At 33.7% G+C, this 12,871-nt stretch overlaps 1 protein-coding gene across 1 annotated transcript in view; it reads right to left on the bottom strand.

Moving 5' to 3' along the window:
- ABHD18 (abhydrolase domain containing 18) overlaps window positions 1–12,871 on the bottom strand; it is a 24,413-nt gene that overhangs the window by 7,512 nt on the left and 4,030 nt on the right. The window contains exons 3-9 of the mRNA XM_007446259.1: window positions 11,748–11,848; window positions 10,113–10,191; window positions 9,668–9,752; window positions 8,089–8,116; window positions 4,318–4,456; window positions 2,105–2,194; window positions 1,330–1,431 (exon numbers count right to left, since the gene is read on the bottom strand). Of these exons, the coding sequence (XP_007446321.1) occupies window positions 1,330–1,431; window positions 2,105–2,194; window positions 4,318–4,456; window positions 8,089–8,116; window positions 9,668–9,752; window positions 10,113–10,191; window positions 11,748–11,848 (624 nt within the window). The remainder of the gene's footprint in view (window positions 1–1,329; window positions 1,432–2,104; window positions 2,195–4,317; window positions 4,457–8,088; window positions 8,117–9,667; window positions 9,753–10,112; window positions 10,192–11,747; window positions 11,849–12,871) is intronic.

The raw sequence follows: 12,871 nt of genomic DNA, 5'->3' as shown, positions 1-12,871 counted from the left end.
CCTCTCCGCTTCCCCGACCAAGCTGCATGGCAGGCTGGATCTTCTTCCCGACCAGGGGTCAAACCCGTGCCCCTGCTGTGGGCGTGCAGAGTCCTAACCGCTGGACTGCCAGAGAAGTCCCCTACAAGAGTGAGTTTTATTTTGATGTAATTACAAATAAAAAGTCCTCGTTGATAGTAGAAAGATTCCTTTTTTTTCCCTGAGGTTTCTTGAGGTTCTCTGTAACTTTTAAACTGAATGTGCAAAATTTTTAAATTCATGAAAAGAAAAAAACATTTCTGAAAAGAATTGGTCACCTTAGGAGAATAATAGAGAACCAACTCACTTCCCTGATAATTGATAAATTAAGGTATATGAAATGAACTATGAGGTAACCAAATAATTGATAAGGGAAGTGGCTTTTTTTTAAATCAAAATATTCCAATTAATAAATGAAAAAAGAGGATAGAATTAGAGTATCAGCATTTTGCAACACTCAATATAATAGACACAGACATTAAGCATCAACGGCTGCTTACACCACAAAAAAGAGCAGCCAGACATTATCTGCTTCCTATACTCTTACCAAAGAATGATAAACTGAGTTTAATCAAGCCTCTAGACCTAGTTGCCAATTTGCAGGCAATAGAGAGCATGGAGGAATATGCTAAAGTGTACCATGAGAATGCAAACAAAAATCTAGACAGTGAGAAACTCTACAGGTAAATAGCCCAAGTTCTTCAATAGATAAATTATAAGGAAAAGAAAAGGATGAAAGGGAACTTATAGATTAAAAGATACTTAAAAGACCCATAAAATAAAAGAACTGAAGTGTCCAGGGATGCATATTTGACAGAAGGAAGTAATCACTATAAAAATCAGGATAATGATAACTAAATAGTAGGGGGAGAAAGGTCTTCTGATTAGGACACATGAAAGTGGTTTGTGGGTTGGGTGCTAAGTTCTGAGCTGGGTGTCAAGTTCTATTCAAATGTGTTAGCTATTTAATAAATGTAGTAAGCTATGCACTTGCTTTGCATGATTTTCTATATTTTATTTTAAAATCAAGAATTTTATTAAGGAAAAAATAGTACTGCTTTTTAAAAATCTGCAATTCAGGGAATTCCCTGGCAGTCCAGTGGTTAGGACTCTGCGCTCTCATTCCTGAGGGCTGGGTTCAATCCCTGGCTGGGGAACTAAAATCTCACAAGTCACGTGAAGCGGTCACACACAAAAAAGTTATATATGTTAAAAAAATAAAACAAAACTGCAATTCTTTTTAAAAATCTGAATCATTAAACATGATCAACATTTCCCCCACAATGTTCTGCAGAAGTTAAAAATACTTACTCCACAATATTCAAGCATGTGAATAATTTCTTCTTCATAAACTGTTTGTGTATAATACTGCTTTTCTAGCTCCCTCCAATTAATCGATTTACTTAGCACGCCCTGAAATAACAAACTAAATTAAGATCAAATCACACATATAAAGCATGTTGTCCAATAGTTTTTATTATTATTACTGTGCAGAAAAAAATTAACAAAGCAGACTTGAGATTTCCTATCTTTAAACAAGCCTGCTTGTGAGGTTGGCCCTTGACTAGAGTCTGGTAACTTGACTAGTAAACAGTTCTTTACCCTGATAAAAAACTTCCAAAATGATAAAGTGGGTCACTGTGCCTAAACTGCTTATACAAACAATGTAGTTTCTACTGAACACCTGATTTCCTTCTGGAATTTAGTACATGCTAGGCAGAGGGTGCCTAAGCGACTGACCCCTGATATAAACCCTGGACTCCTAGGCTCAAATGAGCTTCACTGATGGACAACACTTTGCACATATTGTCATAACTCATTGCTGAGGGAATTAAACACAACCTGAGAGACTCCACTGGAAGTTTATGCCTGGTTTCCTCTGGACTTTGCCCTGTGTGCCTTTTCCCTTGATTGATTTTGTAGTGTATCCTTTTGCTGCAATAAGTTTTAATTGTGAGTACAGCTATATACTGAGTCCTGCGATTCCTTCCAGTGAATCACCAAGCCTGGGGGTGATTTTGGAACCCTGCAAACAATTACCGTTAATTATATATAATTATCTAAACATTAATTGCAATTAAGTTACCGTAGTGAAGACCCCAGATGCTGTGGACCAAGACAGACATGGAATCAGTGGCATGGGCTTAGGCCAGCTGGATACTGCTAAGGAAGCCATCTGTAACATGATAACAGAGAGATTCAGTTTAAAGTTTACATTCACTAAAATGAAAAATATTTAATATTAAGAAGTACTTTGTATAGTAGCTGATGAGATAAGACATGAACACAAAGTCTCTTAAACACTCATGAGAATGTCTAGCAAACTCTCCAAATTCCCCAAACCATAAAACTCAACAATGACATATAACTGCCCCCTAAAAAAGCAATAAAATGTATCAGGAAATTTTAAGTACCTTAAGATCCATCACAGAAAGCTACTTTCTACTGATAAATATAGAGCAAACATGCTGGGATGTAGATGTTGGGCAGTAGGCTAAGCACACTCATTATGTAAGTGACCTGCTCAGATAGAGCAAAATCTCAACCATAAAATCTCAGGCTTTCAAGGTTGACTGAAAGATGTCAAGAATTTGGTGAACTACAAAGCAGATTATAACTGATATAAACTGATATAAAATGATGTAATATGTTTAGAGAAGGGAAATGTTATTTTTGGCTAGAGGAATCAGAGAAGGCTTCATGAAATGGTTGAGTCTTTTAGGGGAAATGAAAGATAGGGTGTGGTCTTCCATATAAAGGAGACAGTATAATCAAAGGCAAGATGGTGAGAAACACAGGGTCTGGTAGGGAAAACAGCCAATATACTTCAGTTATGCTGGTCAGTAGGGCACATGTGACCAATGGGGTAGGGGATAGGTAGGGCTAGAAAGATCGACTGGGATCAGATTAGAGGTCGCTTTGTTCTGTAGATAATGGGGAATTAATAAAGAGACCTGAGCAAAGGAGTGTTATTGTCAAGTGATTCAATGAAGCTAAATAGTATTTTATAACATTGATTAGAGAGGGTGAGATTTGAGGTAGGGAAACCAGTTTATAGGTAGTAGTCCAGCTGAAATTATAACACCCAGACCTAGGTCATAACAATGGAAACACTACTAGTTAGGAAAAGAAATCCTTTCCCACTCTTCAGTTTCGCTGTCTTTAGTTGTTTTGAATTTGAGTTTTTGAAGCTAATTTTATCAGTTTCACTCTTTGGTAGTTGTTTTGAATTTGAGTAAGGTTTTACACTTAATTTTATAATTCAAATGACTTACACAATATATATATATTTTAATGTACTGTATGACTAATATGTCCAGAAAATGAACCAGGGATGTTCCTGGTCCTCACTGAATCAACTGCTTTATAGAGAAAACAGACTGCTAGACAAGTAATCACGGTAAAATGAAATAAGTACGTGTTATTGAGAAACAAAGTATAGTCTGGGATAAGGCTGGGAATCCGGAAGAGTCTCTCATAGGAAGTAAGCTCTAATCTGGAAGCGGAAGGACAAGCTCTTATTCGGCCAGGTGAAAGGGAATGAGGGGGCACTAGATGGGTGCCAGCACCTGGCATTGCTAGTGCCCAGTTCAATAGCAAAACCTGTGGAAGGTTTTAAGCAGGAGAGAGCAGAGATCAGATTTAGGAAGACCACTCTAGTTAACAGTGTGGAGAAAAAGCCTTAAGAATAAGGTTAAGGAGTGAAAAGACTAGACAGAGAAGCCAATTAGGAGGCTGTTTTAGTACACTCTAGAAAGCAAAGGTAAAACAGGTTGATGGAGAGAAGAGATAAAGGAAAAGTGTTTTCCAAATTAGCTATCTTCACCAATTTAACAGCAAAATAAGGCATTTATAGTTGACACTCGAAGTTAAGTTTATAATCAACTTTTAATAAAATATTAAATCTAACACCTGAGATATAGCTGTGGAGTAAGTAGTATAATCAGTGTCTACATAAATCATACAAAAAATATCGTGACTTCATAATTGGAATGAAAGTTTAGAATCTGTTTCTGCTTTCACCAAAACTAAAATTAATTCTATACCTAAAGTGAATTTTTAAATAAATAGATTCCCTAGATCTTCCCCCCACCTCCCACACTGTACAACCCCTTTCACTGCTCACAGCCCACAGGTAAGGAGACTGGGCAATGGTTCAAGGCTGCAATTTTCTCTGGCATGCATAAACTATGAGAGACCCACAGAGGAGGGTGTGCCATAAATCCATTACCTTGCTTGATTCCCTAGATTTTATAAACATAACCACAATTAAATATCAGTTAAAATGAAAATGCTTACGTGTCCTCCCATGGATATTCCGGTCATTCCTAGAGGTCCATAACCCTCCCTCTCTAGCCAGTGCAAGAGAGCTGCAGATTCTAAAACAAGAGCTCCTCCCATCACAAAAAGATCAGACACGTTTTTTAAGCTGGACCTTCTAGCCTCACAAAACAAAAGAGAAAATTATTTATTTTATGTATTTACATTATAATATATTCAAATTTACAACAGGCAGCCAGAATACATGTTTTTCCTTTAAAGGACCGGATAGCTAAGTAAAACAATGGAATAAATGGATGGAATTGGAATGCTGCTAACATTTTTCTGCATATTAATCACCTAAAACTTATTTTTTAAAAAAGCTGTATCTAGGGATTTCTCTGGTGGTACAGTGGTTAAGAATCTGCCTGCCAATGCAGGGGACATGGGTTCGAGTCCTGGTCCAGGAAGATCCCACATGCTGCAGAGCAACTAAGCCTGTGCACCACAACTACTGAAGCCTGCATGCCTAGAGCCTGTGCTCCACAACAAGAGAAGCCACTGCAATGAGAAGCCCACACACCACAACGAAGAGTAGCCCCCGCTTGCTGCAACTAGAGAAAGTCTGCACACAGCAAGGAAGACCCAACGCAGCCAAAAATAAATTAAAAAAAAAAAAGCTGTATCTGTCCTACAACATATAATTTTCATTGAGTTTCAACTACCAAACTATTTTGAAGTCGAGAAAAGAATGTCTTATTTACTTGATATAACTTAAAACTGTTAAAATATGTATGAGAAAATAATATTTCTATACTGTCAATTTTTCATTAAATTACCACGATTGATATAAGGAAAAACAAATTTATAGTTGTCCCTTCTAAGAAAAAAATAGTTACAATAGAACATAAAGCACATTTTTTTTAAAGCAGTGTAAAATAATTCACCTAATACTAGGCATTTTTCACAGAACTAGAGCAAAAAATTTTTTAATTTATATGGAAACACAAAAGACCCCGAATAGCTAAAGCAACCTTGAGAAAGAAAAGTGGAGCTGGAGGAAGCAGACTCCAGCTGATTCCTGTAGTATACTGTAGCTATACTACAAAGCTACAGTAATCAAAACAGTATGGTACTGGCACAAAAACAGAAATATAGATCAATGTAATAGGATAGAAAGCCCAGAAATAAACTCATGCACCTATGGTCATTTAATCTATGACAAGGGAGGCAAGAATATACAATGGAGAAAAGACAGTCTCTTCAATAAGTGGTGCTGGAAAAACTGGACAGCTACATGTAAAAGAATGAAATTAGAACATTCTCTAACACCATACACAAAAATAAACTCAAAATGGATTAAAGACATAAATGTAAGACTAGGTACTATAAAACTCTCGGAGGAAAACATAGGCAGAACACTCTGACATAAATCACAGCAATATCTTTTTCTATCCATCTCCTAGAGTAATGGAAATAAAAACAAATGGGACCTAATTAAACTCAAAAGCTTTTCCACAGCAAAGGAAACCATAAACAAAACAAAAAGACAACCCACAGAATGGGAGATAATATTTGCAAACAAAGCAACCGACAAGGGATTAATCTCCAGAATACACAAACAGCTCTTACAGCTCTGCGTCAAAAAAAAAAAAACCAAACAACCCAATCAAAAAATGGGCAAAAAATCTAAATAGTCATTCCTCCAAAGAAGACATACAGATGGCCAAAAAGCACATGATAAGATGCTCAACATCACTAATAATTAGAAAAATGCAAATCAAATCTGCAGTGAGGTATCACTTCGCACCAGTCAGAATGGCTATCAGCAAAAAGTCTACAAACAATAAATGCTGGAGAGGGTGTGAAGAAAAGGAAACCCGCCTATACTGTTGGTGGGAATGTAAATTGGTACAACCTCTATGGAGAACAGTATGGAGGTTCCTTAAAAAACTTAAAATAGAACTATCATATGATCCAGCAATCCCACTCCTGGGCATATCCGGAGAAAACCATAATCTGAAAGGATACATGCACCCCAGTGTTCATTGCAGCACTATTTACAATAGCTAAGACATGGAAGCAACCTAAATGTCCATCAACAGAGGAGGGATAAAGAAAGATGTGGTATACACACACACACACACACACACACACACACACACACACAAAATGGAATATTACCCAGCCATAAAAATGAAATAATGCCATTTGCAGCAACATGGATGGACCTCAAGATTATCATACTAAGTGAAATAAGTCATATCGAGAAAGACAAATAGCATATGATATCAATCATATGTGGAATCTAATTTTAAAAAAGATACAAATAAACTTATTTACAAAACAGAAACAGACTTACAGATATCAAAAACACACTTACAGTTACCAAAGGGGAAATGTGGCCGGGGAGGGATAAATCAGGAGCTTGGGATGAACATACACACACTATTATATATAAGATAGATAACTGGGACTTCCCTGGTGGTGCAGTGGTTAAGAATCAGCCTGCCAGGGCTTCCCTGGTGGCGCAGAGGTTAAGAATCCACCTGCCAATGCAGGGAACACGGGTTTGAGTCCTGGTCTGGGAAGATCCCACATGCCACGGAGCAACTAGGCCCGTGTGCCACAACTACTGAGCCTGCACTCTAGAGCCTGCGAGCCTAGAGCCTGTGCTCTGCAACAAGAGAAGCCACCTCAATGAGAAGCCCGTGTACTGCAACGAAGAGCAGCCCCCGCTTGCCACAACTAGAGAAAGCCCGCGTGCAGCAACCAATACCCAACGCAGCCAAAAATAAAAAAATTAATAAATTTAAATTAAGGAAAAAAGATAGATAACCAACAAGGACTTACTGTATAGCACAGCGAACTCTACTCAATATTCTGTGATAACCTATGTGAGAAGAGAATCTAAAAAATAGTGAATAGATGTATTTGTATAACTGACTCACTTTGCTGTACAGCAGAAACTAACACAACGTTGTAAATCAATTATACTCAAATAAAATTAAAATCTTAAAAAAAGAAACAAGGCAACAAAACAACAAAAAATAAAATAAATAGAAATGTAAAAGAATTCAAACTAATACTAGGCTCATGTATTACCGAAATCTTAAATGTTGCTTATTTTCACAAAATACATAATTTATGAATATAATGTTAGAAAATTTTTATAATACATGTTTTGATTAATTTAAATACATACCAATTCAATTGAAACTTTCTGTTTTAGAAACTGATTTTACATAAGTACATTTCTTTATAAGAAGCACTTAAATATATATTTTTAGAATCCAGAACTATTCTTATATAATTATAAAAAATATTACTTTATTACTAAAGTGACCAAGTTACAATCTATTTTTTTAAGTCTTTATTGAATTTGTTACAATATTGCTTCTGTTTTATGTTTTGTTTTGTTTTGGTTTTTTTTTTGGCTGCGAGGCATGTGGGATCTTAGCTCCTTGACCAGGGATCGAACCCACACCCCCTGCATTGGAAGGCGAAGTCTTAACCACTGAACCGCCAGGGAAGTCCTTATAATCTATTTTTTAAAATTTAATTCATATAAAGACATAGTCACATAATTAGCTCCTATATGAAACCTTGCCAAAGTGTATAAAAATTCATTTTGTCAATGGTTATTTATTATACGCCCATGTAGAATAATTATGTGCAAAGATCCAGGTACCACAAGAATGCAAGGGGGCCAGAATTCTGTTTTTCAGAAAAATGGTTAGGCTACCAAAAATTTTAAGATGGTTGAAAATTCAGTATAAAGACTGGAAAATGAAGATAACACATACTTACATTTGGTCCTTGGGTTTCCTGCAGCCATTTAAGAATGTGGGTCAAAGAGAAAGTTTTTAAATAATTAAACACACTCTGTGTCTCAAAACACATTAACTTAAGCAAAATAGTTAAACTTGAAGACAATTTAATGCTGAAATAACTATTTTCCAAATAGGCTGTTTAGGAGTTCTCAGGTTTTTCAATTTAATTATTTTTCTTTTTTTAAAAAGCTTCATTGAGACATAATCACATACCATACAATTCCCCCATCTAAAGTGTACAATTCAATATTTTTAGTAATTCAGCAGGGTTGTGTAATCCCCAACTTAATTTTAAAATGAAGTTTATTGGTTTCTTTTTTCACTTATAAAAAAATCTAGAAAATTCAGAAAATCATGTTAGAAGAAAAAATATTTTATCTACAGACAACCATATTAATATTTTTTTTGTATTTCTTTCCAAAATTTTCCCTTAGGCACAGTTTCTAAATAGAAAATAATGTATTTTCTATTTTAGGTTTTTTGCATACCTATGCCATACCATAGAGTTTTATATCCTCTTTTTGCGTTATAAATACTTTTCATTTATTACTGTAAACTTTTTTAATAATAACTAACTGTTAAAATTTACTGCATCCTTATTATTTACCAGTATTAACTATTCTAACACTCTGAATAACCTAAGAGATTATTTCCATTTACCAAGGAAAAGTTGAGGTACTAAAAGGTTAACTAACAGGTTCAAGGTCATACAGGTACTAAAGTAATAAACATAACACAACCAACTGCACAACATTCCAATGCTATGAACCACAATTTACTTAACCATTTTTCTATTGTTAGACATTTAAGCTATTTCTAATGTTTTACTATTATAAGTTATAAGTTATTAAATATCTTTCCTCTTTTCTATCATTTTCTCTTTTCTTAATATTTTATCCTTAGAATAAACTTCCCAGAATCAAAATGTCAAGGGATGTGAGATTTTTAAAGGTTCCTGATGCATATAGTAAAAATGCTTTCCCAAAGGGTTGAACTGATTTTCACAGTCATCAGTAATAAGAGTGCCCATTTCACAATAGCCTTATGACTACTGTGTTTTATTTTTTAAATCTTTTTTAACTGTTCTTTTAACTTTACATTTCTCTTATTACCAGCAACGCTGAACATTTCTTTATATCTGTGCATCAGTTTCATTTCTTCTTCTGGGAACAGTCTGACATAATCTTGAAAATTAAGTTAAGAACTGTTCTAAACCTCAACTGATACTTAAATGTAAATGTATTTAAAACATGAGGGTTTCCTTAATAAGTCAAACACTTGACTTATTAATATTAAAATCCAGTATAAATCTCAAAAGACACAGAAGAGCAGTTTATCTTCATTATACAACAGAAGCAAAATCCTTAAATTGCCTTTTAAAAAGGCATGAAACAATTTTTCACTTCTTTTCATTCTTACTCCTTAATTCTTAAGCATTTTCTTAACTGACTAAATTTGACTTGTTTAGAAAAGCTGGTTACTATCATTCCTTTTGATGACTAAATCTATAAATAAATAAATAAGAGAAAAGATTTCTAGGTATCACAAAAGGATATAATATGGGTTTTCTAACAGCAAAGAAGCCATTCGGGCTTCTTTAATCATAGGACGAGCCATTAGTGTTCGTCGTCTCCAGTAATGCTGAGGAAAGAAAAGATGATGTATTAAAGAATATAATAAATAAATTAGGAGTGTGGGATTAACATATACACACTACTATATATAAAATAGATAAACAACAAGGACCTGCTGTATAGCATCAGGAACTCTACTCAATATTCTGTAATAACCTATATGGGAAAAGAATCTACAAAAGAATGGATATATGTACATGTATAACTGAATCACTTTGCTGTACACCTGAAACTAACACAATATTGTAAATCAACTGTACTCTAATATAAAATTAAAATTAAATTAAATTAAAAAATATAATAACCACATCTGTTAAGGAGAGTAACTTAACAAATTAGGGATTAAGATGTTATAATAAAGTCTTACATGATCTCCTGTTCCAGCAAGATGAATGCATACGGGTCTATATTTGCTGTTCCATTCTTTAGGCACAATAAATTGGAACCTATTTAAAATAAAACACATCAGTGAAACTAAAAGCCTTTTAATACAAACTTTGAATTCTTAAAAGTTTCATAGTTAAATTATTTGGGAGAAAAGGTCATTCAGAATTTTGACATTCAAACTGTAATTGACTTGCTGTTTTCCATGTCCTGTTGGATGAAAGTACAGGTGCTTTATGGCATGATTTTTTATCTATAAATTCTATTTCAATAGATATTAGCAATGTAGAATTATGTATTTAAAATATCATGATCATTTAGTAGTTTAAAAAAATCTGAGTTTTCAGGCACTGATGAATTTTCATTATCATTTGTTTATTAAAATGCATTAAAATTCTGTTATAATGGTTATGGGAATGTAAAAAAATAAACATATGTTTTGGTAGAAAAAAAACCCTGTAATTGATTAAACTAATGTTTGCCCAACTAGCAACAAAGATACTGTAAATTTGCTTGGTGTTACGGTATTAAAAATTCAATTACAATGTAAGCACAGAATTTATTGCAATCATTTTTACCTTATTCAATACCACAACTTTATATATGCATAATGAAATTTTCTTATTTTTAAAGACATGACTATTTATGATTAAGTCCTAGAAAAACAATTCTTTAGATAGCTCCACTTTTTCTCCTTGAAGGAATAATGCTTGGCTGTACAAGCTGTTGATATCAATAACATAGTTCATGTTATCTTTTTTTCAACTTGGACTGTATAACAGGATCTGATTTATTAAAACTTTTATGTTTGGAGGTAAAAGCAAACCACACCAGAAAAAACACAGTCTTCTCTATTTGTCGTCTTCTTATCGTAGTATCTTGGTCCTCTCATTTAATGTTTTTTCCTATATGACTTCTTTTTTTATCATTGTAGTAAAATATATATAACATAAAATTTACCATTTTTAAGTGTACAGTTCAGTGACATTAAGTACACTTACATTGTTATGCAATCACTACCACCATCCATCTTCAGAACTTTTTTATCTTCCCAAACTGATTTACTTCTCCTTTCAATTTCCTTAGCAGTTGACATTTTGGAATTATTATCACAGTAGAACACTGCACTCTGTCAGCTCACGGTTTGACCTTACGCGGTTCTGTTCTCAGGCAGCATAAACCTGAATTCTGAGCTTACTTTGCCTGGGCAAGGGAAAATATCACTACTTATCTATTGTCAATAAATTGTTGAATAGAACATAGACAAGAAAATTTAGGATGGTTTAATGATTATATCTGTTTTGTGCTCATGAAAACTAACTCTTAATTTTCAGTCTCATAATCAAAACTACCAACGTTAACAACTCTGCTTCATTTAGCATTCCCAGCACTGTCCTGCTTCTTGAAATTTTGAAGATTAAGCTGATAACAACTTAAGTTCAAATGTATACTAAAGCTCTGTATTTTTACTCCATCCCACCCCACATTTAATGGAAAAATGCTAAATAATTATTGCAATTAATAAGTAATTTGAAATAATATGGCATTGATATTATTGTAATTGTATAAGTGAACGTAAACAACCCGCTACTTTAACTTTCTGAATAAAAATACTTACCTTGCAATAACAGATTCAACTGGCATGATATCAGGCACATAGTGGGCCATGGGGGAAACAAAGTGTCCATCTAGGATCTTACAGTCTGACTGCTCTTCAATCTAAAAAAAAGCAAAACCAAGATGCATACACAAGGACAGTGGTATCTAGGTCTATCATAGATGTTTTCTGTTAAAACGTTCTATTCAATTGTAACTTTTTTTGAGTGCCTACTAAGTATCCTTTTGCCCCATTCTGCTTTCTAAAGGCTCCTACACACATTTCATTTCCTTCTATGTTCTCCACTTGAGTCTACTTGGGAAAACAAACTATAAGTAAACCTTATTTGTACAATGACATACGATAACAAAATAAAATATTTGTTACAAGAATTCAACAATATAAATATAAAAACAATTTACAAACAAATTATAATTTACCACAATCAAATAAGGGTTGACATTACATATGTTAGAATGGCTTGTTTTCAGGTAACCTATTGATGAAATGAGTCATGTCAACACATTAAATAAGGAGAAATGTGATAGTTACATATGTAGCAAAGGCATTTACTAATATTCAACACCTAAGTTTTTTTTTCCACCTCAAATAGTTATTTTTTTTAAATAAAAAAATCTTTATCAGGCCAATAGTCAAAATTAAATTAGCAGTAAAGCATCACATATTTTCATTAAAACCAGAAACAAAAATCTGCATTTTTAGAAGCTAAATATATCAACCTCTTTAAAAAACACAAATACTAACCAGTTGTTTCAGCATCATTTATTAAATAATCCACATTTTCTTTGCAAATGACTTAAAATACTACTTTATCATGAAGTAAGTTTCCATAAATTGTTTTGTAAAATTATTTTTTGGAAAATAATTTTACAAATTATTTTCAATCATTTATCAGGTCTCATTAGCATATCTTTTATTTCTAAGCCAGTGTCAGGCTGTGCTGATCATACTGTGCCTTACAATACCCATTGGTATATGACTGAGATAGTTTTTACTTACCACTCTTCCTTTTCAAGTATTCCTGATCTGACTGTACTTCCCAAATATATATTTGAGTTCTTCCCAAAATAATTTTAGGATCCTTTTATGGATCTTAGCTCTAAACTGAATTTTTTTTTTTTTTT

The sequence above is a fragment of the Lipotes vexillifer genome, unplaced genomic scaffold, assembly GCF_000442215.2.
Source record: "Lipotes vexillifer unplaced genomic scaffold, Lipotes_vexillifer_v1.1 scaffold159, whole genome shotgun sequence".
Taxonomy (NCBI): Eukaryota; Metazoa; Chordata; class Mammalia; order Artiodactyla; family Lipotidae; genus Lipotes; species Lipotes vexillifer.
The sequence above is the reverse complement of the archived record's forward strand: the minus strand, read 5'-3'. Positions and strand labels throughout refer to the sequence as shown.